A 25,981-nucleotide genomic window follows, 5' to 3' on the forward strand; every position below is an offset into this window, starting at 1 on the left:
ATCTAGTATGCAGTAGCGTAAGCTGCTACTGTACTAGGCTTGTTACAATATTTTCTATTCGGCACTAGATGGCGCTGTACTCGAAAGTTTCGTTACACCAAACACTCAGCATCATTTTTGCTGGTCATTGTAAACATGTTTATAAATGTACTGTTTGTATTAAATTTTAATTTGTAGGTGACCTTGTAAATAAAAGACGCCTGATATTTTTAAATAATTTATGTTTAATAAAAACCCAATTCCAAAACCATAGAAATATAAAAACAATTGCTTAAGTCCAAATGATAAATAAAGTAAATCTAGAACTAACAAGTAAACGATGTTTACATCGAAATCACAGAGAGGGCGTCTGAGACGATCATTGCTGCATTTTGATAGTCAGAATATAATAACAAAATATTCAACAAATCCCTTTTTTGCGCTTAAAATATTCTTAACTGCAGATACTTTCAGGCTTATGTGTCATGAGATTCTTATAAGTACTAAAATAACAACAAATGAATCACATTTTTCTTCAAACATTTTCACCTTCTCTATTTAGGTAACTTTGTCAACGTGTGAATGCAAACAAAGAAATAAGCATTTTTAAAAGTAAAATGGGCCCAAGTCAGTCTTTCTTAAAAACGGAATGTAATTTTCCTTTGTCGTTTTACGACCAATATCATTCAAGATTTCCTACAATTTGATGAATAATAATAAATTCATATTTATTTAAATCTATAATATCATTTACATCGCTACGACTGACCTAAAACATTCAGATAACAAATAAAATATTATTTTTAAATAAGGCAACTTTAGGAAAACATGATTTTGGTTGATTTTATTAACAATTTTTCTATATTTTTCTCTACTATGGTACTACATACCAATAAAGGCAAGATACAACTAAGTATCTTATTTGAGCAGCCGAGTTCTAAAGAACTTACGGCATTTATACTATATTCAGATTTTTATCTCCAATCTTAAATTATTAGGATATTTTATAGGCGTAACTAGGTTTTCTTAATAGATTTAGAATGTAAACATTTTTTTTACTTTTGAGAGGGTGTAATAAATGTGTTTGTACTAAAATATCCAAATATTTTTTTTTTAGATATGAGAGAATTTGAGAAAATGAAGTACATAATAGATTCAGGTTCAAGACCTCAAAGCAAGCACTTCTAACTTGAGCTACAGAAGTATTAACAATATTTCATTACTTGCTTTTACCTCAAATAATCATTCTGAATCCGTGCCAAACATTAAGTACAATTACTTTAAAAGTAGTTATTTTTATCAACAATTTGTTTTAGCACGTCTTTCCGTCAATTTCAACTAGTTACGCCTACATTGCCGCTAAAGTACATTGTCTAGAATATCCTCATGGTGTTGGCGCAGCCGTGGTTCATGCGGTACTGCACGTACATCATGCCGGAGTTGTGCCAGTAGTAGAGCGCGCCGAGCACTAGGACGTGCCACCACTGATGCGAATGACCTATGTAGTCTACCTTGCCTGGGAACCAACGTTCGGGCACCTGGGAACAAAAATGTAGTAATTAATATAAATCAGTGGTTCCGCACCGGTGGTCCGCGGAAGTCAAAATGTGGTCCGCGAATGAATTTAAAATTTTCAAGACGATTATTACACTTTACCTTTAATATACTAACATAGTGGACTTGCTAACAAGAATAATATAAAAGTGGTCCTGGACTAAAAAAAGGTTAGGAGCCCGTGATATAAATAGTAATGAAGTAACGGTAAATGTAAACGATTATAAATTGAGTGAAATGAGTACTGATAATTTTAATGATATTTTGTAACATTAACTAATTTGAAAATAATGTTTTTTTTTTTCTTATAAATTGCCAGCAATTTAATATAACACATTTTATTTCGTTCTTTATTTTTATGTCATTCAATCGATCTATCGTATGGTTAGTGGTCAACCTAGTGTCAAAGTTGTTTAAGCCGCCCGAAAGGCCTATAACATGGCTATGTTAATGTGAGTTTGTTGTTTTATTGAACTCAAATGTTAATGGCATTGAAACAATTACAATACATGTACTTAACAATTTTTTTTCGTCACACAATAAATTCGGGGAATTCAATGCATAATATATTCCCTTTGAATTCAATACAACCTTTCTTAATTTACATTAAATCGGGAAAAATAAAGAAATATAAATGTATTTCGAAACACTACTTAAGAAAATAACTTTAGTTCGAAATATTCAGAATTCTTTCATACAATAGAAGTTATATTGACCCGTTGACTTACCTTGAAAGCGTAAATAGCAAATGCGGTCCCACTGATCACGTACATCCCTATTACTCTAGGGAAGAACATCTGAAACAAATAGAAAAAAAAAGGAATTATTTTATTATAATTTTAGAGCTTCATTACACTGGTTTCAAGTCCCAACCTCATGGCTAGATCATCAATGTTGTAAATTCGATTTTCAATCTTTATTTCTCTTGTTTTTCTTTTTTTTTGACTAGTCACAAACGGTCATCTGATTGCAAATGAAACAGAGCTTTTACTGTGGTAACCAGACATATTTATATACTTCTTAATACCTACCTATATCAGAAAAGAGATGGTCGTGCTAGACTCACGAATATGTGTGGCTACGATTCTAACCCACCACACGCGGCGCTAAGGTTATTGTGGCGAGGTAACCATGTTAACCACTGCGCCAAACGTGCAGTTATCAATCAGACCAAAAACTTGTGTTAATAAACCCAAAATACCTAGTCAGGTTACACTTTTAATTCAATATTTCTGTCTTTGTAAAGTTTCATCGCAAAATTATTTCTCGGCGCGAGAAGTAAAAATCTATTATCAATATCATAACACATAAATGCAGAGCAACCTTCCTGCTAATTTAGATACCGATATTATATTTTGCGCATTATTGTCGAGATTAGGTCAATTAATTGTTCATTGATAAATATACAATTTATCATACTAAATACAAACGTATACGGAACAAGATAAGATATCCTTATGCTAATTGATTTCCCATCCTATTCTTGTTACAGGTACCACCTATATTAAAACAATTAAAGTCATTATGTCGTATATTTTATGTGTCGATAAAACTATTTGTATGAGAACAACAATGTGCACTGAATAAAGTGCATTCTCGAAGGTAAAACTATCATTCACCTCTTATAAAAATAATAGGACATAGGTTAAAGTTTATAAGGCTCAGTATAACCCGCTGATCTATATGTATCGGAAAACCTATCCGATATATAATGACAGTAAAAACAACTGTCAAAATTCCACATGTTAAGCTTACCGATATTTTTTCAAAAGAGAAGTGATAGCCGTGATAGGGCTAAACCGGTTAAAATTTGTGTGACGTTCCACCTAAAATAGTTGCAGCAGAATTCTTTTATCACTTCTTACTAGGTACTTTATCTTAAGTATCCTTTTTTAACTCTTACTAATAAACGTCGTGTAAACTCTTATTAGTTATACAGTGACATTTAACTCGTACACAGTTTCGAAATTGATACAGAGTTATGAAAGTGACAAAACACTGTATAACTAATAAGAACTAACACGACGTTTAACATAAGAGTGTAAATGTAAAATAATACTATAGTTTATTATGTATGCAAGGAAATAATATGTTAAAAAAATCGGAACATACTAGATCTGTTAAAATTATAATACGTGATTGCGTAAACATCTACCACGAAGTATTTAGAAAGTTGGCCTTGGGCCACATAATATATGTATATACAAATGTATGACGATTGACTTTTATATTGTTTGATTGAAATACTACTGATTGCTGTATCTTAACACGATGAGCACATCGCAGGATGTCCTGTTATAACAATGTAAACTTCGTGATATAAACACAGTACTAAGTTATACTGGTCTCAATAAGGAGTTATTCCGTTCGGATCCCCAATACTGATACCCTAGTATTTTAAAATTATTTTCTATTCCGGTCTGATCCCCCGTATATAAACAGTCAGGGCATCCGATCGGAATGAAATATTTAAATTTATTATAATGTTTATATACGGGGGATCAGACCGGAATAGAAAATAATTTTAAAATACTAGGGTATCAGTATTGGGGATCCGAACGGAATAACTCGTAATAAGTAATCAATATACGCATAAAATGTCATATTGTTTACAGATAAACTCTAAATACCGTATAGAATATTCTGATGACACCATGCTATTCTATACATTCGTTTGCGAAATGTCAAAATAGTACTACACTACAAAGTTTAAGTTGCTGAATCCATTTAGATAAAACTGACTATGAGCTAGCATAAATTCCGAAGAGACATTTTACATTTAAAAAAATCCAGTCTACCTGTGAACAATTACAGTAGATGCATCTTACTATCATAAACGCGAAAATTTGGATGTTTGTTACCCAAAACTACCAGACGAATTTTGATGCACAGATAGTTCATGACATGAATTAACACATAGGATTCGATTTATTTCGGGAAATCTTTTAACGAGGAATTAGTTGCGTAGAAACCAGTATCACATAACAAGTGCCTAACATTCATATAACAGAAGTCACTAGCTCAGTTATATACAGACCTGGACCATCGGATTGTCGAAGCCTCCCATAGTGTAGGTCCAATGCAGCGTGGGCAGCACCCCGTAGGCGGCCCAGCCGATGAACACGCACATCTTGACCAAGTACGGCACCCCCAGCCGAGGGATCTGCATCACCATCGCCACCACGAATATCACCGTTACTGACGTCATGTAGAATGTTTTTAACTCCTGGAAGAAGATATATTGAGGTTTTAGTCTTATGATATTTATGTTCGAACGTGAGTTTAGTTTTTGCTAATGGATTTTTCATAGAACTCTATGAAAAAAGCATGACTACATGAAATAAGACTGTTTATAAAAGACTAGCTGACCCGCGCAACTTCGCTTGCGTTTTTGTAACATTTTTTACTGGTACTTTGCTCCTTTTGGTCGTAGCGTAATGATATATACGCCTTCCTCGATAAATGAGCTATATAACACTGAAAGAATTTTTCAAATCGGACCAGTAGTTCCTGAGATAAGCGCGTTCAAACAAACAAACTCTTCAGCTATATAATATAAGTATAGAAAGTAAAGATTGAGCGGAGGTTAATCTAATCGTCTTGACTACATAAGATGTAATCTGATTAGGATTTGATTACTCTATATGTATTTCCATCTGTGTTTGATTGAAAAGTTCCAAGTACATAAAAAAATATTGTAGAGGCGTTATCTGGTTCTGCTTGAAATGGTGGTAAATTTTCAAAGGTTAGACCAAAGATAGACTACATCAATAATAATTGATAGATGTTTAAAACACATATCCTCTTATTCATTAAAAATATATGAAGTTATGAAAGGCTTATAAAGAGTTCTGTTTCTTTCACTCCTTAGCGAAATTAAGGAAATAAAACATATTATAGTAGTTTTTTGACTAAAATAGGTTTATAGTATGTTTATGAATAAGAGGGTTAATATTAAAGAACCAACATCATTCCGTCACGTAATACAAAAAGAGTTACGGGACGATTTCATAAAGTAAACTCGGGCAATGTTACTTGAACAAAGAGCGCAACTAACAGTAATATGGCCTACACAAAGAAAGCTCCAGCATCAGCTAATGTTGAGATTGCACCGACATAATTATGCCTACGAGATGTATTATAATGGACTTGGCTAATCACACCTCTGAGGTCATTGCACGGTGACCGCTCATCTACACGTGTTTACTTTTTCAGTTAGTATTGCAAGGCAAAGGCATTACATCTATCTCCCAGTTACAACAGATATTTCTTACGTAAGTATTCAGTATTTTGACAAGACGTGGTTTTTCTTACGTACATCTCTTCAAAATACTGATTACGTTAAGTAAAGTATCGAGTTTAATATAGAAAAACGACAAGCAATTTGTGTAAGTATTTAATATTAGGAAAATGTATAGTTTTCGGTATTTCCTTATAGGATGAGAAATAAGTGCTTTCCTTCACCCATATTTCGACAATTTACCAATTAGATTTGAATAGATTTATGCGGAAACATCGCTTTCGAAGGGTTTATCTTTACAATTTCAGCTCATATAAGTATTGCAATATCGTAGACAAAATCGATATATATTCAGATTAGAATCAAACCACATAAAGACAAGCTTCAGTAGTAATTATAATAAAAAACACGTAATAGAATGTTTAAATTCTACGATCACTAATTACTCAAGTAGAGGAAAATTAAATAAAAGACTTATGGAAAAAGAAAAACATAAATGTGTATGTAGGTACCTAATTCAATATGCGTCTCACATTTTCAAATTTTGCCAAATAATGTACGTTTTGTTTGTGTTCAGTCTGTGAATCATATTTACCGTGAATTCTTAATGGAGTTTTAGTTTTTGTGCGTGTGAGGTTTAGAGATAAATAAGCGAACTTGCTTTCAAATCGGCTTCATATTTCACAACGTGGTTTATTTTGAAACCAAAGGGTCTTTTATACACGAATTTTAGGATAATAATATGAGAATTTATGACACCGAATCGACTAAAATTATTCGAATTGTAAAGATGACATGATGATTAAAACGCAGGTAACATTTTGAATCTTACCTAAATAAATTCTTACCTACATCGACGTAACTTGCATAAAAATATGTAACAATAAGATTTCGAGTAAATCGTATAGTTATTTGAAGGTTACCGGGTGCTTTGTTTTGAAACATCAGTTACAAAATCGTCGCCTGCGTATGTGCATACATATAGGGCTAATTGAGTCCCACCTCGTGTGCGGTAGTACGCTATTGACCGCAATCTTGACCTTAAATATATTGCGAAACAAAGAAATTAATTATGTACTCATCGTCGCTTCTCTTTGTAAATTATTTTAACAATATTTCCGTTGACGTGATGTGCTCTTATATTCTGTCATTATTTGAATGTAGAGAATATTTAAATAATAATTTTCACAAACACACGTCAATAGTATTCAATAACTAGGTATGTGGTAATTTTACATTTAATTAGAATTCTCTAGACTTAGTAGTGCGTGTCCCTATCGAGTATTGAGAGTATGAAATATAAAATGTACTGCAAAAATAGTTCCTACGGGACCCGCTAGAGGTGCTGATAAGATTTTAGTAAATTTTTTCGATAGTTAGCCGGTTGCCGGTTGTCGATACTCGAAAGTACTAGAAATTTGCACTACTGTACAGCTAACGCTAAAAAAGTTTGTATGTAATATTATTAGCAATAAAATCCACTAACACCATAGAATTCTCATACCAGATTTAAAATTCGTCACGTCTACGCACTTTATGACACGGAATACGTAATAGTACAGAGGGTAATTAGAACAGCAATTATGTCCGTTCTAGGAAGTATTATTTAATAGTCTTGGCTAATATATCATAATTACAGAGATCACTTTTTTACTTATATTCTCTTAACTTCGTCTCATTATGGGTAAGTGTTCGTATTTCAATGGAAAATAACACAGTTGGTACATTGACGTAAAACTTATTATAAAAAAAACATGCATATTTTACTTTAATTATTGTAGATAGGTATATATTCTCGCGCGCAACGCCTTTTGCACAAAGCTCTTGATAAAATTTAATATTTTCTGTAAAAAATGAAGAAAAAGATGCATTTACAGTTTACTTATTACTTTTTAAACAAAGTATGAGTGAAAATTAAAGAACAATTTTAATAACCTCGCGGTTTCCTTTATTGGACTGGGAACGCAGGATACCTTTAATATTTTATTCTCGCAGCCTATTTTAGATATTTTTATATCGATCGGTCTAACATCAACATGATATAGATATTTTAAATCACTTATCGCACAATGGATACTTGAATCGCGGTCAAATTAAAAAAGAATAAGTAAATCGCACGAAAAAGTGGGTCTGATCGCCAAATTACAAATGAGAGCCCCTGAGTGAAAGTAGACGGATATGCACAAGTTTTGATATTTTCTTACAAACTAACTAACCTCAAGGTACCGCGAGATGGGAGGGTACTTTCTCTTTTACTGTAATGTGAATAGAAAACACAAGTCCCATTGATTAACGCCTAGACGATAGATGACAGAAATCTAGCCAAAATGTCAATGCGAGAGTGTTTAAAATTAGATTCTGATTAATACTAGTTCGCGAGGAAGTAAATAATCCGGTTTGTCTGTAACTAAGTGGAGAGAGAAAGAAGCTCGTCATTTTTTGTGACGCTTCGCAAAAAATGACAATTCAATTTTATCTAGGCCGCTACAAGACGGTACTCAACATTCAAATGCTTCGACAAATAAAGCTATGGACAGTCTTTAGCATAGGAATATACTAAATCAATATTTATTATTCATATCCTGTTAATGTCTGTTTACAAATCCCAATTTCCGAGGCTGGCTTGTTCATTATGCAACACCTTTACTCTACCATTGATTAGATAATTGACATAATGAGATCGACTGTAAGTACTATAATTTAGAACGAGAAACATTCATTTAAATAAGTAAATTAATTGTTTGTGCAATATTCAAAGAAATTTGAAGTCTTTACTGTCTCACTGCTGGGCAAGGGTTCTCCTTTCGAACGAAAACGTACCTACTACTCCACGTCACAACTTACAAGCCAAATATTTTAGGCAATATATGTAGGTACTAAAGTAACGATAAATTATGCTCTAGATGGAAGACAAAAGCATGTTAATCTATTAAGCATACAAGACATCAACAATAGAGATTCTTGAGGATGACTATGACAAAATTCTCGCTAAACACAAAGCAAACAAAACTGGTTGAAACAAAAGCGTGTTCGTTGTAATGATCGTCAATATCGCGATATACTTACATAATGACACCAGAACGCGTAGTACACGCCGGACGTGTAGATGGCAAGCAAGGAGAGCGCGATGCCGAACAGATCGTACATCAGAAACGTGTTGTAGTCGCACTCTGATCGACACGAGAACGTGTGGTACAGAGCTGACAACGCCATACATATCTGTAAACAATATTAATCTTCATTAAGTATTTTAAGTCATTTCAAAATTGAATAGTATCGCGATTTTCGACAGCCGGTACTATCAAAGTTGACATTTATTATGTACTTAAAAATAGTTCCTACGGGACTCGCTAGAGGCACTAGTCAGATTGTCGTACAAAATTTGGCGATAGTAAACTGGATGCCGATAGTTGCAGGAAATAGTTCTACCGAAAACTGTGTGCTACAATTGACCTAGATTCCCTTCCAGAATAAAGGTCAAATGGCGAACTCTTCTGGTGCACATTAACGTGATTCCAGTTGTAATATCAATAAATCATTAGTATGTAAAATTGCATATCCCGAATAAAAACAATGTGATAGTTAATGCTAGTGAATGTTTCAACTTATGTTGTTGAAATGCTGGTGATTAAAATAAAGCACAAATATCACATAAGGAGAAATTCATCTCATTTCTTACATAAAACTTAACAAATACTGGCGTGATTAATTAGCCGTGTGCAATAAAAGATAGAAGATAAATTACATTTCGACACTTTATGTAATGGCTACTGAAAATGATTGCACTTGCTATGATTGTTATGGCCTACATTACATAGTAAAACATTGTCTATAGTTACTGTATAAAATGTAAAATGATGATACTAATATGTGGTACAAGGTTGCAAGATTTTTGATGATTGCTTTTATGTCAGTTGACACTCACTTTAACTACATCAGAATCCATACTAATATTATAAATGCGAAAGTAACTCTGTCTGTCTGTCTGCTACTCAATCACGCCTAAACTACTGAACCAATTTGCATGAAATTTGGTATGGAGATATTTTGATACCCGAGAAAGGACATAGGCTACTTTTTACCCCGGGAAAATGACGCATTTCCCGGGAAAATTTAGGTAGCGAACGAAGTCGCGAATAATCAATATTATAATGACACTGAATTAACAAAGTTCCGTTGTCATGGCAACTGTTTTATTGGCGGATATGCCTTAGCGCGATTTCGTTATATTAAGAGATATAAATAATTTTGAGAATATTTTTCGTGAAAAAAAAGCATATTTTATATCATCACGCTACGACCAATAGGAGCAGAGTAACAGTAAAAAGTGTTACAAAAACGTGGAAAATTCTGACCCATTCTCTCTTATGTGACGCAAGCGAAGTTGCGCGGGTCAGCTAGTCTAGTATACAGAGTAGAAGATACGATTGTCAAATAATAATTCTTGAACAATCTTCTGAAACGTTCTTTAAGTATTCAGTGAGTTGAGGAACTTCAATATTTGAAGAAGCAGTTTTCTCCTTTTTTCTACCTCTACTCAATTGATTTGAACAAATGACCATTTTACTAGACATGATTGCAGATCTAGGAATAACGAGTCTGTAATGTCGATTACGATGTACAATTTCCCAATTGACTTAATTTAATACATTTTGTAGAGCCTAATGTAAGCTATTCCAAAAGATAGCGGCTGCATACTAATAAAACGTTTAGCACCCTATAAAATTAGTACATACGTATTAAGTACTTGATTGCGAAATTAGCCATATAGGTGTTTCTCACCGAGGCATCCGACCTTCAACCATGCATATCAATTAGCTGCGAAAACACTTAGAAATAACGCGGAAGCAAGCAAAAATATGCTTAAAACAATCATACAGTTAGTAACCTTGTTAATTGTAAAGAACTGCGTAAATCATAAAATATAACGAGTTTATTTTATAAATGACACAAAAATATAACTAACTTTTCCTCACAACTTCCTACGCTTGAGTTTCAAAGGCGAGTAAAGTAATTTTCCTCTTACTTCTGTAACCCACTTACGGAAAAACGAAAATGGGTTTACTATTATAAATAATCTTCTCATTTTACTAGCTTTTATTATTTTCATTTCGTACTTTAGCGGTCAGTCAATCACGGAACTGATTTACATAATATTAGAGGGACCTGTTCTAACTCAACAGAATAACTAGCGCGGCCTACAGTTCTTACATAATTGACGTAGAAAGGTCGCAAGTCCATCTTAGATTATTAATTGATTATGAAGGCTGCAGAAAATCGATGTAGCAACAAGGCTATACGGCACACACTACTTTCTTGTGCATTCAAATCAATAACATTGTCATATTGCGCTTCAGGGTAATTTGGCGAGAGTTCCGCACTCCGAGCGGCCAGTACAAGAACCGGGTATTGCCAAAGTTTTTACGCTTACTCATTATTTTTTTAAGTTATATAATACGAATGCCATTTGTATGTTAATATTCATACAAAGGTTTGGTATTCAAATTTATTAAGGTTAACCGGATTTACGAGCTCAACCTCTAAAAACTTTAAAATGTTTTAGCCTGTTTCACATATAGACGTTATAAGTCTCACATCCGACTGTGCATTCGGTTTCCAATATCACGAAGTAAGCTTGCAAGTAGTTAAAAACTTTTAGTGTCTATACGATAGAAGACAGTAGGCGTTTTACAGACAAATATTGAGAAGACATGAGAGATTTTTTATCAAGAAGCGGAACAAGGCAAAAGTTCGAGTCATGCCCGGATAATTGGTTAGGTTATTGTATCAAACTATAACTTAAAAAATATATCGGAGACTAGCAATGTCGAACTATTCAATCATCTGGCAAGCTATACAGAACGAATTCTCATCAGTTACGTATTAAGTACCAATGTTTACTCTATGTCTATGTCACAGTAAGAACACAAGTCACAACGTTCTCATTTCTTCACAAGCGAGTTTGTAAAACTGTCTCGATGACGTTGAGAGCCCCTCCATGGCTCCGACAGCGCAACACCAACCTCGTCCATCGTTACGACATCGGACCACGCAGAATATCGCGGTGCATCGGAAGGTAATGAATGAATACAGGAATAACTTGTTATTGTGGACTTTACGAGCGACAATATTGCCAATCGCTGATGTTAAAATTTATTTATGGAAGTAAATTTTTGATGATTTCTTTCAGTGATTCGGTGAAAGTTTGGTAAAGATAAGTACACTAAGTAGGCCTTGTAGTTTGCTATTTGTTGGTCTGTTTCAGATCCAATGTACAAAAACTTTAGATGAGGGTTTAATCTTTGTAAGTTTGGTAGATATACCTAAGCGCACATCGTGGGCCTTGCAGTTTGCTCCTTGAAGATCTGTTTTTGGTATAAAACTTTAGATAAGCATTTAAGCAAAAAAATGAGCCATCGTTGTAGCCTAGTTGTGCGTAATGTGCGTCTCCAAAAGCTCGATGTTGCTTCGTGTTCATCTTGACACAGATTTAGCTTAATCGTTGTGCGTAAAACATATTTTGATAGTTAAACTTCAAACTACCAAAATAAATACAGCAATAACACTTAAATAGTGAAAGAGCTGACCCATCACCTACAACGGTAACCGGTTCTATTTGTGTGGGATTCACACCTACAAATTACAATATGGTTTCTTTTAATTTCCATCGGGGTTTTGGATAATATACCTTATCGTTATAATATAAACCTACGTACCTACATGACGTGTAATTATACCTTAAGAAATTGAAATGCTCTGTTGCAGTTGAAGTAAAAACGGCCTGTTTATTCTAACATAATCTTTCATCTCCAGTTATTAAAGTATATAATTACAGCACAACTTAGTGTTAACACGCATAAGTCATTGTCCACATAGCATATCTATCTATACAGGTAATGTATGTATACCGCCACAAGCCATGTCGAGAGTGAAAGTATTTCATAAGTGCACAGATATCTGACAATCTCCAACGTCGCAAGCATACTTCACTGTCATAAAATTAACTTTAATGTTAACTAAAATTACTATAAGGTATTATAATTTGACTGAACAATTTTTATTTCATTCCTGTAACCTTTTAAGTTTCTATTGTTACGCAGAATTGGTAATTCAGTGTGTACTCAGAATAATTTCATTACTTACTTACTACTTAACATGCGTGGCAATGACCAATGTTATTAATTATTATCATTAGTTAAATTTTAAGGTTAATGTACTAAATGCTTTATGACCTAGACTGCTAACAGTGCTCTACATATTTCAGTAAGTATGAATTAGAAAAATCAACCTGTAAAACACAGACAACAATTGAGAGCATTTTTGTTTTAAATTTGTTTAGAATTGTAGTTTATAATCAGCCAAAACTTAGCCTCACAGGTCAAGTCACTCTATTGTTCGTTAGAACATTATTTTAAAACCAGAATACATTAACCATCTTGTGTTGTAAATCTATACAGATACGATGCGACTTCGTCCGCGTGGAAGCCCTTACCGTGTAAATCCCGATCCCTCGGGAACTCCGGGATAATCCATGGATAATTCTGGGTCTTCAGCTACCCATATACCAAATTTCGTCGTAATCGGTTCAGTAGTATTTGCGTGAAAGAGTAACAAACATCCATACATACATACATACTCACAAACTTTCGCATTTATAATATTAGCAGGATAGATTTAAAACAAAAGGCTGTATTGCACTAGGAGTGCAAGTTTGCAGGCGAGTGCTAACTTGCACTTGTTCATTAACGGTCTTTTTATAATTTCGTACTTTCACTAACGGGAGAAAAGCGGGTCGAACATCTGAGCCGCAAAACTTTCAAGACGTCGACCAATGGTGTAGTTCATTTCGTAATAGCCACGTCACGTCATGGAAATAATAGAGATATATTACGATTCGAGCGAATGGCCATGCGACTTAAATCACTTGGAGGGGCAACAAACTTTATTTGTTGAGGTAAACATGATTTTTGCTTAGTATTACTGACTCACTGAGCATAATTTAGTCCGGTTTTATTTAACGTTCACTGGGTAGATTATTATTTATATTTAACAAGTATTTTACAAGGTTAAGTTACAGCATAGTATTAAAACGAGATTACAGTCTACAGGTCAATAGGTAACTAAATTAATAAATGCATCGAAATATATGAGAAACCTTCATGCATTCAATAGATTAGACACAGCAAATCATAGAACAGGTGTAACCTTTCGTTCCGTAAGTGCAACCGATAACGGAACGATCTGCCTATTACCATAAAATGCTAAGAAAAATACCTTTAATTAGTACCTACACGCAAAAAAAAAATCTTATTTAAGGGTAATTATAAATCTCAAAGTTCTTAAATATAATATAGGAAGTAGAAGGACATTAAGACCCTGAAATTTGAAAGATTTTGTAGTACATTATTTATATCTTGCTTTCGACAATCACTAAAAATTTAACGTGGATTTTATCATTGTCGACCGCTAATGAGTTTTTACGTCAAGAACGAAATTATACATAAGTATTAATAAAGTAGATAATGTGTTTCTATGAGAGAGATGTAGAGCGTTATAATAATTGTTAGAATATTATCTTGTCCTACTAACTGCTGTAGTAACAACAAATTGAGCAACTAATAACCCAACATTTGTTATTACCAATTCTCTGTAAGACGCACGCAACGACGACGAAATAGCAAGCAGTAAAGTAACTTATTAGTACACATCAATACAATTCACGAATGCGTATTAAATCAACAATTATTACGGTGGTAATGACCAAATGTTAATTGAAAAAAATCATTTCACGGACACGGGTATTACTTGCTTCAACAACATATGCATTACTGCCCATTCGGTACCCTTAATTGTTCTTATCAGTTTAGATTATTTCTTAATAATCATGACTATCATTTCACTTTTAAGTCCTACTTAATTAACTGATTTGAGTGCTAAATAATTCGTTGCACTTTTGGTTCGATAAATGATCAGCGTAGAAAGGAATGGCTTAAAAGGATCTGTTTGAGGTAAGCGTTCGCGAGATTCAGAGGACACATTATAAGTCAGTTGACCCTGGCTGATGTCAATTAATCAGAAAATAAAGGTTGAAATATTCCTTTTTAATTAAACTTACCATAAAACAGGAGAAGAGAATTCCTGCGACGATTTTGTCTGTGACCGTCGCGTGGATGTTTATGATCACTAGATCATTGATGGTCAGGAACAAGAGTAGGAAGAATCCAAATATGTGCGTCCAAATGTTCATCGTTTCATTTGTCCACCAGAATATACTGAAACAAACATAATCCTGTAGTAATAGTTAAAGAAAGGGGCGACACGGGGGAGAAAAAAGGGATCATCTATCTATAAATATAAAAATGAATAGCTGTTCGTTAGTCTCGCTAAAACTCGTGAACGGCTGGACCGATTTAGTTAATTTTGGTCTTTAATTATTTGTGGAAGTCCAGAGAAGGTGTAAAAGATGAATAAATTTGAAAATGCGCGGTATTAACTAACAAAAAGAAAGCGTGAGCGGAGCTGCGCGGGTCAGCTAGTCTTTGATATATATATAGTTTTCTTGTCGTTAGGTTTTAAACAAAGGTCTATATTTTATGGATCGTTTAGCAGAGTTCGCGACCATACCCACGCATAAGGCAGTTAAATACCATTATGCAATATCAATGCCAGGATTCAGGAACTTAATTAACATATTTCTAATAATAGTTCCAAATGTGTCAATAAATTAATCGTAATCATTGAGACACGCCAAAACTGGAACTATGAGTCCAAAAACAGATGAAGAATTTGGTCTTACGACCTTGTAGAAAGGACAGTCAAAATAAGTGCCAAAACAAAATTGTTTTGCACCAGTATTCAACTAGACATATGGAAATGTTCAACGTCTTCAAGGACCGCGTAACCTTCCGTAGTTTTCTAGACTATTTTAATTGCTCATTAATGTCCATGAGCCATTCATATGAGTTTAATTAGGCGTAATGGCGATTAATTGTTGTATTGTCAGCCGTGATTCAACATAGTAACCATATTAAGTAATACTACACTGACCATTAATTCAATTTGATCTTATGTAAGGAATCTTTGTTACGTGGATCGATACAGATGAAAAACAGACATTTTAATGAGAGGTGCTATAGTTTACTGTGGTAAAGTAATTTATAGTTAACTACCTTTTGCCCGCAATTGCAAAGATTTACTGTGGTAAAAAGGATCCTATGTGTTAATCCAGGTTATAATCTATCACTGTACCAAACTCCATTAAAATCCGTTCAGTAGTATTTTCGTTAAAAAGTAACAAACATACATACATTCATCCACACAAACTTTCGCATTTATAATATTTAAGCGCTTAAAACAGATGATGAAACATTTATTGTACCAGTTATTTATATATCTCTCTAGCTACAGAATTATTTTAAGATCTGGACCGCTAAATTCAGGAATTTGGAATGGTACTAAAAACCTATCGATTACTCCATCCCGGGACAAAGAGAGAGCATATCATCTATTAGACTATTTCATTCATGAATGATCTCTATTATAAACATCTTTCTACGACGAAGGTGCGGCTATTCAATCATGAACTAAGCAGGAAAGTACGACGCTGAAGGTATTGTACCATCTTGCGTATACACCGCCTGTGCCTTTAACACACACTGATTCCTATGTGTGTCTCACAACAATCGTTTCCAACACTGTAGGTAGTGGCTACAGTGCAATACATGAAACTTAATTATACAGTTACACTCTAATTTCCACTATACGCACTTACACTCAGATTTAGATACCTACTATCTCTAAGGCACCTATGTACGTGCCTACTGTAATTAATCCGATAATAGTCTTAATAGAGACCTTCCAATACTCTGCTACATTTTGGTCGCAAGTATATTTGAAACAATTTACGAAGGTTTAATATTTATAAGGACGGAAATATGCTAAAAACCGGTCTCAAGCACAAAATAAAAAAGTGTAGTGGCCGTATTTTTAGAAATTAAAAAGATATTGAACCTTCGCGTAACCATATTTTATGTTGACTTTGTTGTTTTTTGCAGCAGTGGTTTTTTATGCATGGTTGATAATTGTTTTTGATCATACTTAACTTATTCTAGGCCGTAAGACGAGATGCACGATTATGCCCTTTCACGTAAAGTGCGGCCTAACATAAATGTAGAGTTTTTAAAGTACTTTTCGAATAGTTTTGGCCATCATAGAAATTCTGGAATCTAGCATTTTAGGAGCAATGTGTAACAAATGCAAAAAAGTCAGGTAATGTGATCAAATCAGTGTCAGATTATCAATCTGTTCCAACAGCAAATATATTAAAACATAAGTCGAAATTCTCTGATAAACTATCAAATACTTATCCAGAAGGTTATAACTGGCCTTATTCTTATTAAATCTAGTTAGAAAATATGTATTTGCATTAAAGTGGAATTGCAGGCAGCAGGTAGTTGAATTTCAATAGGTGTAATGATAACAATATAAATTACATGAGTTTGGAGAAATACATAATGACTTGTGTCATTAACAAGATGTTTTATTTATCACCTTGATTTGCTTTCACGTAAAGTTATGTGTTACTAGATATAGTCACACAACAGAAATATGATCCATCAAATGCAAAAAAAAACATTTTATACTGTACATTTCCTCTTCCTTCGTTCTAACTCTGTAATGTCTCCTATGATACAAGGTACATACTAAGTTAAGAAGTTTGATTAGAAGAAAAAACTTGTTTAAGTCTCAAAAATGTTTGCCATAAAAATGTGTGACCAGTGACCCAGAAATGAAAAATCTATCATCAGTGATAGGATTGATAAGTAGATTCTTTTCATATACCTATTATGATGGAGACGAAGAAACATGTGGCCCGCCTAGTGGTAAGAGAAACCGTCAGCTGTCACATTATGAGTTAATAAATTTTCTGTGTTTTAAGGATTGTATAAGAGTTATTTACCTTTCCCAGCATAGTCTAGTTGGCAAGAGTTTTCTATATCCATCTCGGATGTAGGGATTATGTTTGATATATTCCGGTGCTTGTTCATATTTAAGCAGTTGCCGATAATTTATGTACTCTTCTTCCTCTTTGGTCAGGTTATTGTTGTCTTCCAGTTTCTTGCCTCTTCGGAGCAGACCATTGCCTGGGCAGAAGTTCTCTGTACTGCATTCATCTTCTACCTAAAAAGTTATCATTTTATATAAAGCTTGCAGTAAAACATTGTGTTTACTTAGAATAATAATTCAATAATAACGGAACTTAATAATTCCTTAAAATTATAATTGAATAAAATAATATGCTGTTCGAGGTAATATAAAATTAAAAAATGATTGGTGATAGTTGATTTGAGTGACATTAATGTTACCTGTGTGAACCATACTGATTTGTACAATACAAGTTCTTTAAATAAAATAGGATAATTGTGAAATGTATCATGATTTTTACTAAATGAGTGAACATATGTATTTTCTCAGATTTTAAAATCAGAAGCCAGCTCAAATCCCATCCCAAATTTATCAACAAAATTTGGGACATTCCTCTTCACTTGAAAATTAACATTCACACCACATTATTAAATAAATTTCAAATTTTCAATACTCATTCAAATTTCATTCTCAGTTTAATTATAATAATAGTCATATATCATAGCCCATATTTGTAGTTTTCAGAGTTTAATTATGTTGACATAATTTTGTTATGGATATTCTTTAGTCAACTGTTATATCATAGCCTGATATTTATATGTTTCCTTACCAAAATAGTTTTTTTTTAAATTAAGCACTAATGTTTTTGAATGATGCATTGTCACCAAGACTTTATAGTAATAAAATCTTTACTCACTTTTTCTATTGGCATAAATTGTACAGTTTCAGCTTGGCATTCGCTAAGTTTCCTAGTCATAGTTAGAGTCATGTTATTTTATTTAAAATATCTTTCGAAATACACTGTGCGGCGAAATCGTTAAACTCCAATACACGCAAACATCATTTTAAAATATAAATTAAATCTCTGAGATGAACATTTCTTAGAAAAGTTATTAAAAATTATGCTTTTATTTATATATCACATTAAATTTAAACAAATAAACACGCACTATAATTTACACTAACACATCCACCCTCCTCACTGTTAACAACCAAACTATTTTTTATTTTTTTGCAGAGCAGTTTACGTTTCGTTTCTCCAACTATATGTCACTTTGACATCAAATGACTGACAAAATGGAAATACGTTTAGTTGCACGCGTCTTTATTGATGTTCTTATAAACCTAGGTAAGAAATATGTTTTTTCAATATCTTGCTCAACAGTCGATAGAATTTTTAATATTTCTGCAAGACATGTAACGAATTTGCCTTTTCCTGCTTTCTGAGAGTTTTGCTTTATAGGTACGTACATAACACCAGAACAAAAATAAATATTATATTATATCTAAATAAACATTTACAATAACAATTATACAACAACAAACAATAAAAACATAAATATCGTCACAAAAAATATAATTGAGGAGAATTCAACATTTTATAATATTGTGTAGTACTTATGTAGTATAATATAGTGAGTATTCAAATGTTGTCAAAGAGAGCTACAACCCAAACAAGAGGCACAATATTTTGTGCAAAGTAAGATTAAAATTGTATATTTTTTTCGTATCATCCTCCCTCCCGAATTCGCCAAAAGTGAAATGCCTATCTAGCGGGAAACAAACCGAACAAGTCACAGGTTGTGTTTAAATGAGTAACTCGTATTCCATAATACATCAGCCGTCAGGAAATAATTTTAATGCTACCTACATATTCGCAGCATTCAAAAGGTTTACCACTTCTAATCTATGAGACATTTAAACATTGATGCACTGCTGGTGCAAGCCGATGATACCGAAGTATCGACATTAAATTAATTTGTTGACAGTTAATAGGTAAGTTTTTTTCAAGGAAAATAAAAACATGATATTATTTTAGCAATGTTATTTTTACAGAGGAAAAACGTAAAACCGGCCAAGTGCGAGCCGGTCTCGCGCACTAAACGTTTTGTACCATTAGGTAGGTAGGTACCTATTTATTATATTCGTTTCTGTAAAAGCGCGTTTTTTGTGTGACAGCCCCTGTAAAATATTTATTATGTTTTATTTAAATTTAAAATTTATAATATAAATATTTTTATTATAAATTTTCCTTAATATAAATCATTTTGTATGTAGATCGAGAAAAAAAACACAAAAATCGTTATTGCTGTCCGTGATTTTTACATTCTTACATTCTGTTTTATAATATTTTTTGTTAGAATATTTGAATTTGTGAATATTTTAATTAGGTAGGTACCTGACTACGAACTAACAACCTGGTGGTCTGACTTACTGACAAACATAGACGGACACCCCGAAGTCCCGTTTTTATCCTTTGGGCACAGAACCCTAAAAAGGAATTCTTAGGGTCTGCACTGAAAAGTCATCCCTGTGTCTAAATATCTTGTTTTATGTAGGTAACAAAAATAATAAATACACTTTTTCTGTACAATAATGTGTCTGTTACGATTCTGCCATTCTCCATAATATCAATGATTATACCTGGGAAAGTTTCAAATTGCAAAAATGTGCTTTAAAATAGCTAGCGTGCCGTCCTCAGTAATGAATATCTACAAATAATCCAAAAATAGCGCCCCGGAGAATTCTTTACCGTGTATGACGTCATGTCCTATTACATGTAGTGTAGCCAGGCTAAAAATGATTATTCAAAAATCAATACTCATTGTTTTTTTTTAATACAAAAAAATCTGCATTTATGTATTTTTTGTTTAAGTGTAGATATTGACAGAAAAATTAGTCAACAGTTAAAATATATAATTCTTAAACAAAATAGTAATTTGTTTTAGCAGAAACATAAATATTTTAAAAAAATATGACAACCATAAACGCAACTTACTCTTTAAAAACTGTGCAATTCTGAACGGTCTTTGTAAATGGTCGATTTTCCTGTTTGCTGTTCTCCATTTGCTGAGAGTGTATAATTTTGTTACAACCCGTGCTCTGTTCTAGTTCTTATTTTTTCTTATTATAAGTTATTATTATTTTTATTTAAGCGTTTAAAGTTTGATCCTCGATAATACAAATTCAATATTACTACATAAAACGACTTAGGTGGTACTTTTGCGTTTAGACGGGAGCCATCTTGCAATCTCTAATCAAAGGTCCTTGGCTCACAGTTTCGTTGTCTAGTTGAAAGTCAGTTTATTCCATCATAAAATAATCAAATGGCGTTAAAACGAATTAATAGGGTACGTATTGTTCATTGTATCCTTTATTTTGTTAAATTGAAGTCTTATAAAATGAAGTGTTGTAAAATCGGTATCAGACTTCGTAGTGAATGTTTCGTCATTGTGAATACCTATTATCGAAATTTCTTCTGGATAATTCCGTGTGCGTGATGGTTTTATTGAAATCATTGGATGGATTATCTTTTCTGTTATAGTGAACCTTTGTGAGGTAACGGTGTTTTACTGGTATATGTAGGTGACAATTTTGTGCACACGGCGTACATAAAATGTCGGAATTATGTGCCAATTTTGAGGTTTTCTTGTCATGAAAGGCATCAGTGCCGTGAAAATATGTAAAATTTGGGCGTAGAGCATGATTTTGCAGTTGAAACAACATCGATCTGTTAGTGATGGAGTTGTTCCGAACAATATGTTCAACCCCCATTTATTTTTCCGAGTGATGATGTGACATGTCCTAGTCTCGGTATTGTGTTTCCTATGTTGTTGTGTACACATGGTATTGTTTTATATTCAGGAATTACAAGATCTGGGCAGAGATCCACCAGCACAATGTTCTGCAGGCCCACACGGTGAAGATCGTAAGTACCTATTGATCTACTGCCTACTTATTTTTTGTGACTCATTGTGTTGTATGATAATAATACTGAGAAACAGTGTCATGGAAGCAGATCACTTGATTTTTGTAATTATAATCAATATTAATTATCCATCATAAAACAAAATAGTTTTAGTAGTTAGGTGCAGTTAGGACATAATTTTTTACCTAAAATATCTCTTTATTATAATATTTTTATACAACTAAAACATTTTTCTGTAATGAATTGTCAGTCAAATGGTTTGAAACCATTTTATTTAAATAAACACTCATATTCAATGATATTTCCTGCTTTCTGTGCATGTAGAAATCCATGACAGTTTTCCCTATTGTTCTATTTGAGTGTTGCACTGCCATGTTGATCTATTCTCATTTATCATGATTTCATTTAATTCATTCACATGTTATATCTTATTCTAAGGCATGACTCAAATATGAAGGTAAAACATTTTACATAGTGTATTGAACTCAAGGGAGTTCATATTACTGAAATAGTTTTTAGGAACTGAGTAGAGCAAGGAAAGGAAATTTTATATCAACCTAGTATCTAATAGTCTAGTATGTCACAAACTTATTCAATTTCCAACAATTTGTCTTTGTGATGGAAACATAGCTGTCTGTTAGTGACATTAATGTCAATGACCTTGTTTTGGTCAGAAATGATTCTACTTTTTTCTTGTCTCAACCCAACAGCTTTAGTATATATTTTTTTAATATCAAGCAACTCTCCCTAATCAATGTTATTTTTTGTTTTCAGTTTTTCATTGGCAAGCCACAATTATGGGTCCAGTAAGTATTTATTGTCTATTAGCCTAAATAATGTAATGATAACATCACAGATAGTATTATAGATAATGGTTAATAACATGTACAAAATATAATTGTACTTGTATATAAAGTGTGATATTTTCCTTTGCAGGTTGACAGTCCTTATCAAGGAGGAGTATTCTTTCTGACCATACATTTCCCAACAGATTATCCATTCAAACCACCAAAAGTTGCATTCACAACACGTATTTACCATCCCAACATAAACAGTAATGGTTCCATTTGTCTTGATATTCTGCGCTCACAATGGTCTCCAGCACTAACCATATCCAAAGGTAATATTTTGTTGTTCATCACATCATTTATGTTGTTTCTTTCTAAAATATCTGTTGTTGGCTTAAGTTCATGTACTGTAAATTGACGGATAACATTTTGTATTCCAGTGTTGCTCTCAATCTGCTCACTCTTATGCGATCCAAACCCAGATGACCCATTGGTGCCAGAAATTGCTAGGATCTACAAAACGGACAGAGAAAAGTACAATGAACTAGCCCGCGAGTGGACGAGGAAGTATGCCATGTGATGAGTCAATTGTGACATCAGCAACACATACACACACACATCGCCACAGCCCGGGCTCGACTCCCCTCTCCCCTTCCTCCCCCCTTATCCTGCTCCCCAATCCTCGGTTGTCCTCATCATACCTAAATTTACTGGAGATTGTAAAATAATGTTCATGGTCATTTTAGGATCTGCCTAATTTCTGTCGTATTTGGTAATTTTGAATGCGAATTTATTGCATCTAAGTAACACGGTACCCATGTGCAAATATAGTTTCTGTTTTATCTAATAAGAAACATTTTCTATAAGAGCAAAATTATCTTTTGTTTAACATTGATGTGTCAGTAGATGTCTTTACACTCCTTTAGTTGAAGTTTAAAGATTAGTTAAATTTACATCAATTGAATTTATGTAATTCCTAAACTATTTGTACTTTAACTAGATCTAAATTGCATTGTGAAACTGTACAATAGCCATATGTTAGGAAATGGAGCGTTCCTTGCTAGCTTACAACTTACTAATTGTCCGGTTCACTTAGGAATTTTGTCGATGAAATGTAAGTAAAGCTCATAAGTGTTAAGAACATTTTGGGTAATGTAAGTAAGTGGTATCACAAAATGAGCTCGTTGACGGAGTGAGTGTTAATTTTTTTTACTAGAAAAACAACTTTTTTTTAAGTTAGTAAATGTAGCGTGCTACAGACCAGACTGACATTGATTGAAGTGGTCAGTTTTCTTTCATCCACAATATTTTATAACAATGGAAAACGCTCCAATAGTTACAACATTCAGTATAAATTACAGTGTATCTCATAAGATGATAAGTTACGATTAATCTAGATTTTTTTCAATATGGCGATTTATATTATAATTTTATCTAATATATATTGTGGTTGTAAGGATACCTGCGTTGTGATTTCCACGAATGTCCTATCCATGATCCATCCTCGTTTCCTCTGAGTAAATGAACAAAACGTAATCTTTGTGAACACATGACGGTCACGGCACGAGTGGCTAAGCATGGGTGTGTAGACGTAACAGCTGCAGGCAAGAGGAAGCTTTTGTTCACTTGGTTTATCACTGGGAGATTCAAATTTAAAGCTTTTCAAATTGTAATCAACCAACAACTTGTATTTTAGCTTCACTAAATTGTAAGAAACAATAAATTATTGTGTATGTAAATAACACCTTGAGCTTTATTTAGGCAACTTCCCGGTAAATACGTAAGCAGCTGTAAATATTCATTTTGAGTTTAATTAGCTGACATAGTTAGTTACTGGGTCACTGAGAAACTGCCAAATAATTGCTATGAAAAGAGATTATAATCTTCCACCTCAGAGTACATTGCAATGACGTTTTCATCTTGCTAACAATACTTACCTACCTATTCAAAAAGTCGATTATCATCTTGTGTCGACGTTAGTACGACTGACTAAAATAGATGTTTCTTATTACGAATTAATGATTTATTCTTTAGAGAAATAGTATTTTGAATTCAATCCTATCGGTCATTATTTTATTATGATGATGGTGATGACGTTACATTATGATAGGTTTTGCGTATCTTTTGAATCACCATCTACTGATATACGTATAAGTGGGTATCTACTTATGGATATCTACAATACCTATGTAGTGAATGTTTTGAAGATAAGGGTGTCTGCTTTGTGGCAATTGTTCGATAAGGATTTTTTTTGTTCTTTACCCGCGATTGTTTACAAACCTTGTGGAGAACGTCACCAAGAAAACTATTTAACATGTGCCCACTGGCTACTTTTGTAAACGGTAAGTAAAAATTATTATCGTCAGTACAGGTATCTAACTGTAGGGCTGGTTAGGGCTTGATGAAAAAATAATCATGATTTCGGCAGCCACGTTCCAGATGTACAATCTTGATATTAACCTTTTCACCGCCAGAGTAATATTGAAAATCGGTGTTCCCCACGCCAAGCAATAAATTCCTTCGTTTATACCTACAAAATAATAGTCACGGGAAAAGTGTATATCGATAAAACTTCGATTAATTTTACGTGTTCTTATATTATGAGTAAAAATTGCATAAAAGTACCACAAAATTTTATTGAATTTCTCCCATGTGTCAACTTTACACTACTCAGTACTCATTACCCAAAAATAACAATGATATACACGAACAATTTGCATAAAAAAAGTACTTAATTCAAATATTTTATTCAAAAAGTCACAGCACTAATCCCAGTTGTGACGACACCTTTTGACGTTAAGAAACGCCACTGGCGTGGTCAGCGCTGCGATTTCAAATTTTGCCGCCTTATATTAGAGATGTACCAGTGTGACCCGCTCCTGCTTAGCACGGGTATTTAATAACAATATTTCTCCACTATTTCTTGAATGTAATATTATACATAAAACATTCCTTTTTAATCATTCTATCTATTAAAAAAACGCATCAATATCTGTTGCGTAGTTTTAAAGATTTAAGCATACAAATATACTATGTAGTGATAACATATTTCTAATATTGAATAACGACAAAAGTAGTAACTATACCTAAAAGGTACAATAAACATAGATAGTACGTATTGGCATGATAACTGTGTTTTTTTGTTAGTCCTACAACATGAATAATACCTTTATTGTTTGTTTAATGTATTCAAACAATAACTTACCTCTAAATCGTCACTCCTTAAAGATTCTGCTTCAGAATATGTAACATCATCTTCTACACCTTCTAACACTCTCAACAGCTCTTCTGTCGTCATTTGACTTGAAGACATTTTTGTGGCGCAGATGGTGTACGAAAAATTTATTATACACAAGAATTTATGTACCGTAAAACGGGGTGAATAGAATTCGCGGGGTGAATAGAAAAAAAATCAGGAAAGTTTTCAAGGCCAATATTTGAGTACTCCTCGTTGAAGAATTTAGTTCAAATTTGAAATTATTACACGTCGATATTACTTCTCTGCGGTGTTATAATTGTTTAAATGTTTAAATTGATATTTATACCCAAAAAATTGCTTCAAAGTCT

General features: G+C 33.2%; 2 protein-coding genes across 2 annotated transcripts; one reads left to right on the forward strand and one right to left on the reverse strand.

Annotated features, from left to right (window-relative positions):
- Positions 1-204: 204 nt before the first annotated feature.
- On the reverse strand, positions 205-18,926 carry LOC142975570 (progestin and adipoQ receptor family member 3). Its single transcript, XM_076118504.1, has 7 exons — positions 18,615-18,926; positions 17,733-17,953; positions 14,889-15,045; positions 8,840-8,992; positions 4,571-4,759; positions 2,262-2,330; positions 205-1,517 (listed from the first exon to the last, which is right to left on the reverse strand). The coding sequence occupies exons 1-7, from the start codon at positions 18,684-18,686 to the stop codon at positions 1,353-1,355; spliced, it is 1,026 nt and encodes a 341-aa protein (XP_075974619.1). The 5' UTR covers positions 18,687-18,926; the 3' UTR covers positions 205-1,352.
- A 1,798-nt stretch (positions 18,927-20,724) lies between these two features.
- Positions 20,725-24,156, forward strand: eff (ubiquitin-conjugating enzyme E2 eff). The gene is made up of 5 exons (XM_076117908.1): positions 20,725-21,048; positions 21,563-21,626; positions 22,401-22,432; positions 22,563-22,746; positions 22,855-24,156. The coding sequence occupies exons 1-5, from the start codon at positions 21,025-21,027 to the stop codon at positions 22,992-22,994; spliced, it is 444 nt and encodes a 147-aa protein (XP_075974023.1). The 5' UTR covers positions 20,725-21,024; the 3' UTR covers positions 22,995-24,156.
- The last annotated feature ends 1,825 nt before the right edge of the window (positions 24,157-25,981 follow it).

Source organism: Anticarsia gemmatalis, chromosome 9 (assembly GCF_050436995.1).
Source record: "Anticarsia gemmatalis isolate Benzon Research Colony breed Stoneville strain chromosome 9, ilAntGemm2 primary, whole genome shotgun sequence".
NCBI classification, from domain to species: domain Eukaryota; kingdom Metazoa; phylum Arthropoda; class Insecta; order Lepidoptera; family Erebidae; genus Anticarsia; species Anticarsia gemmatalis.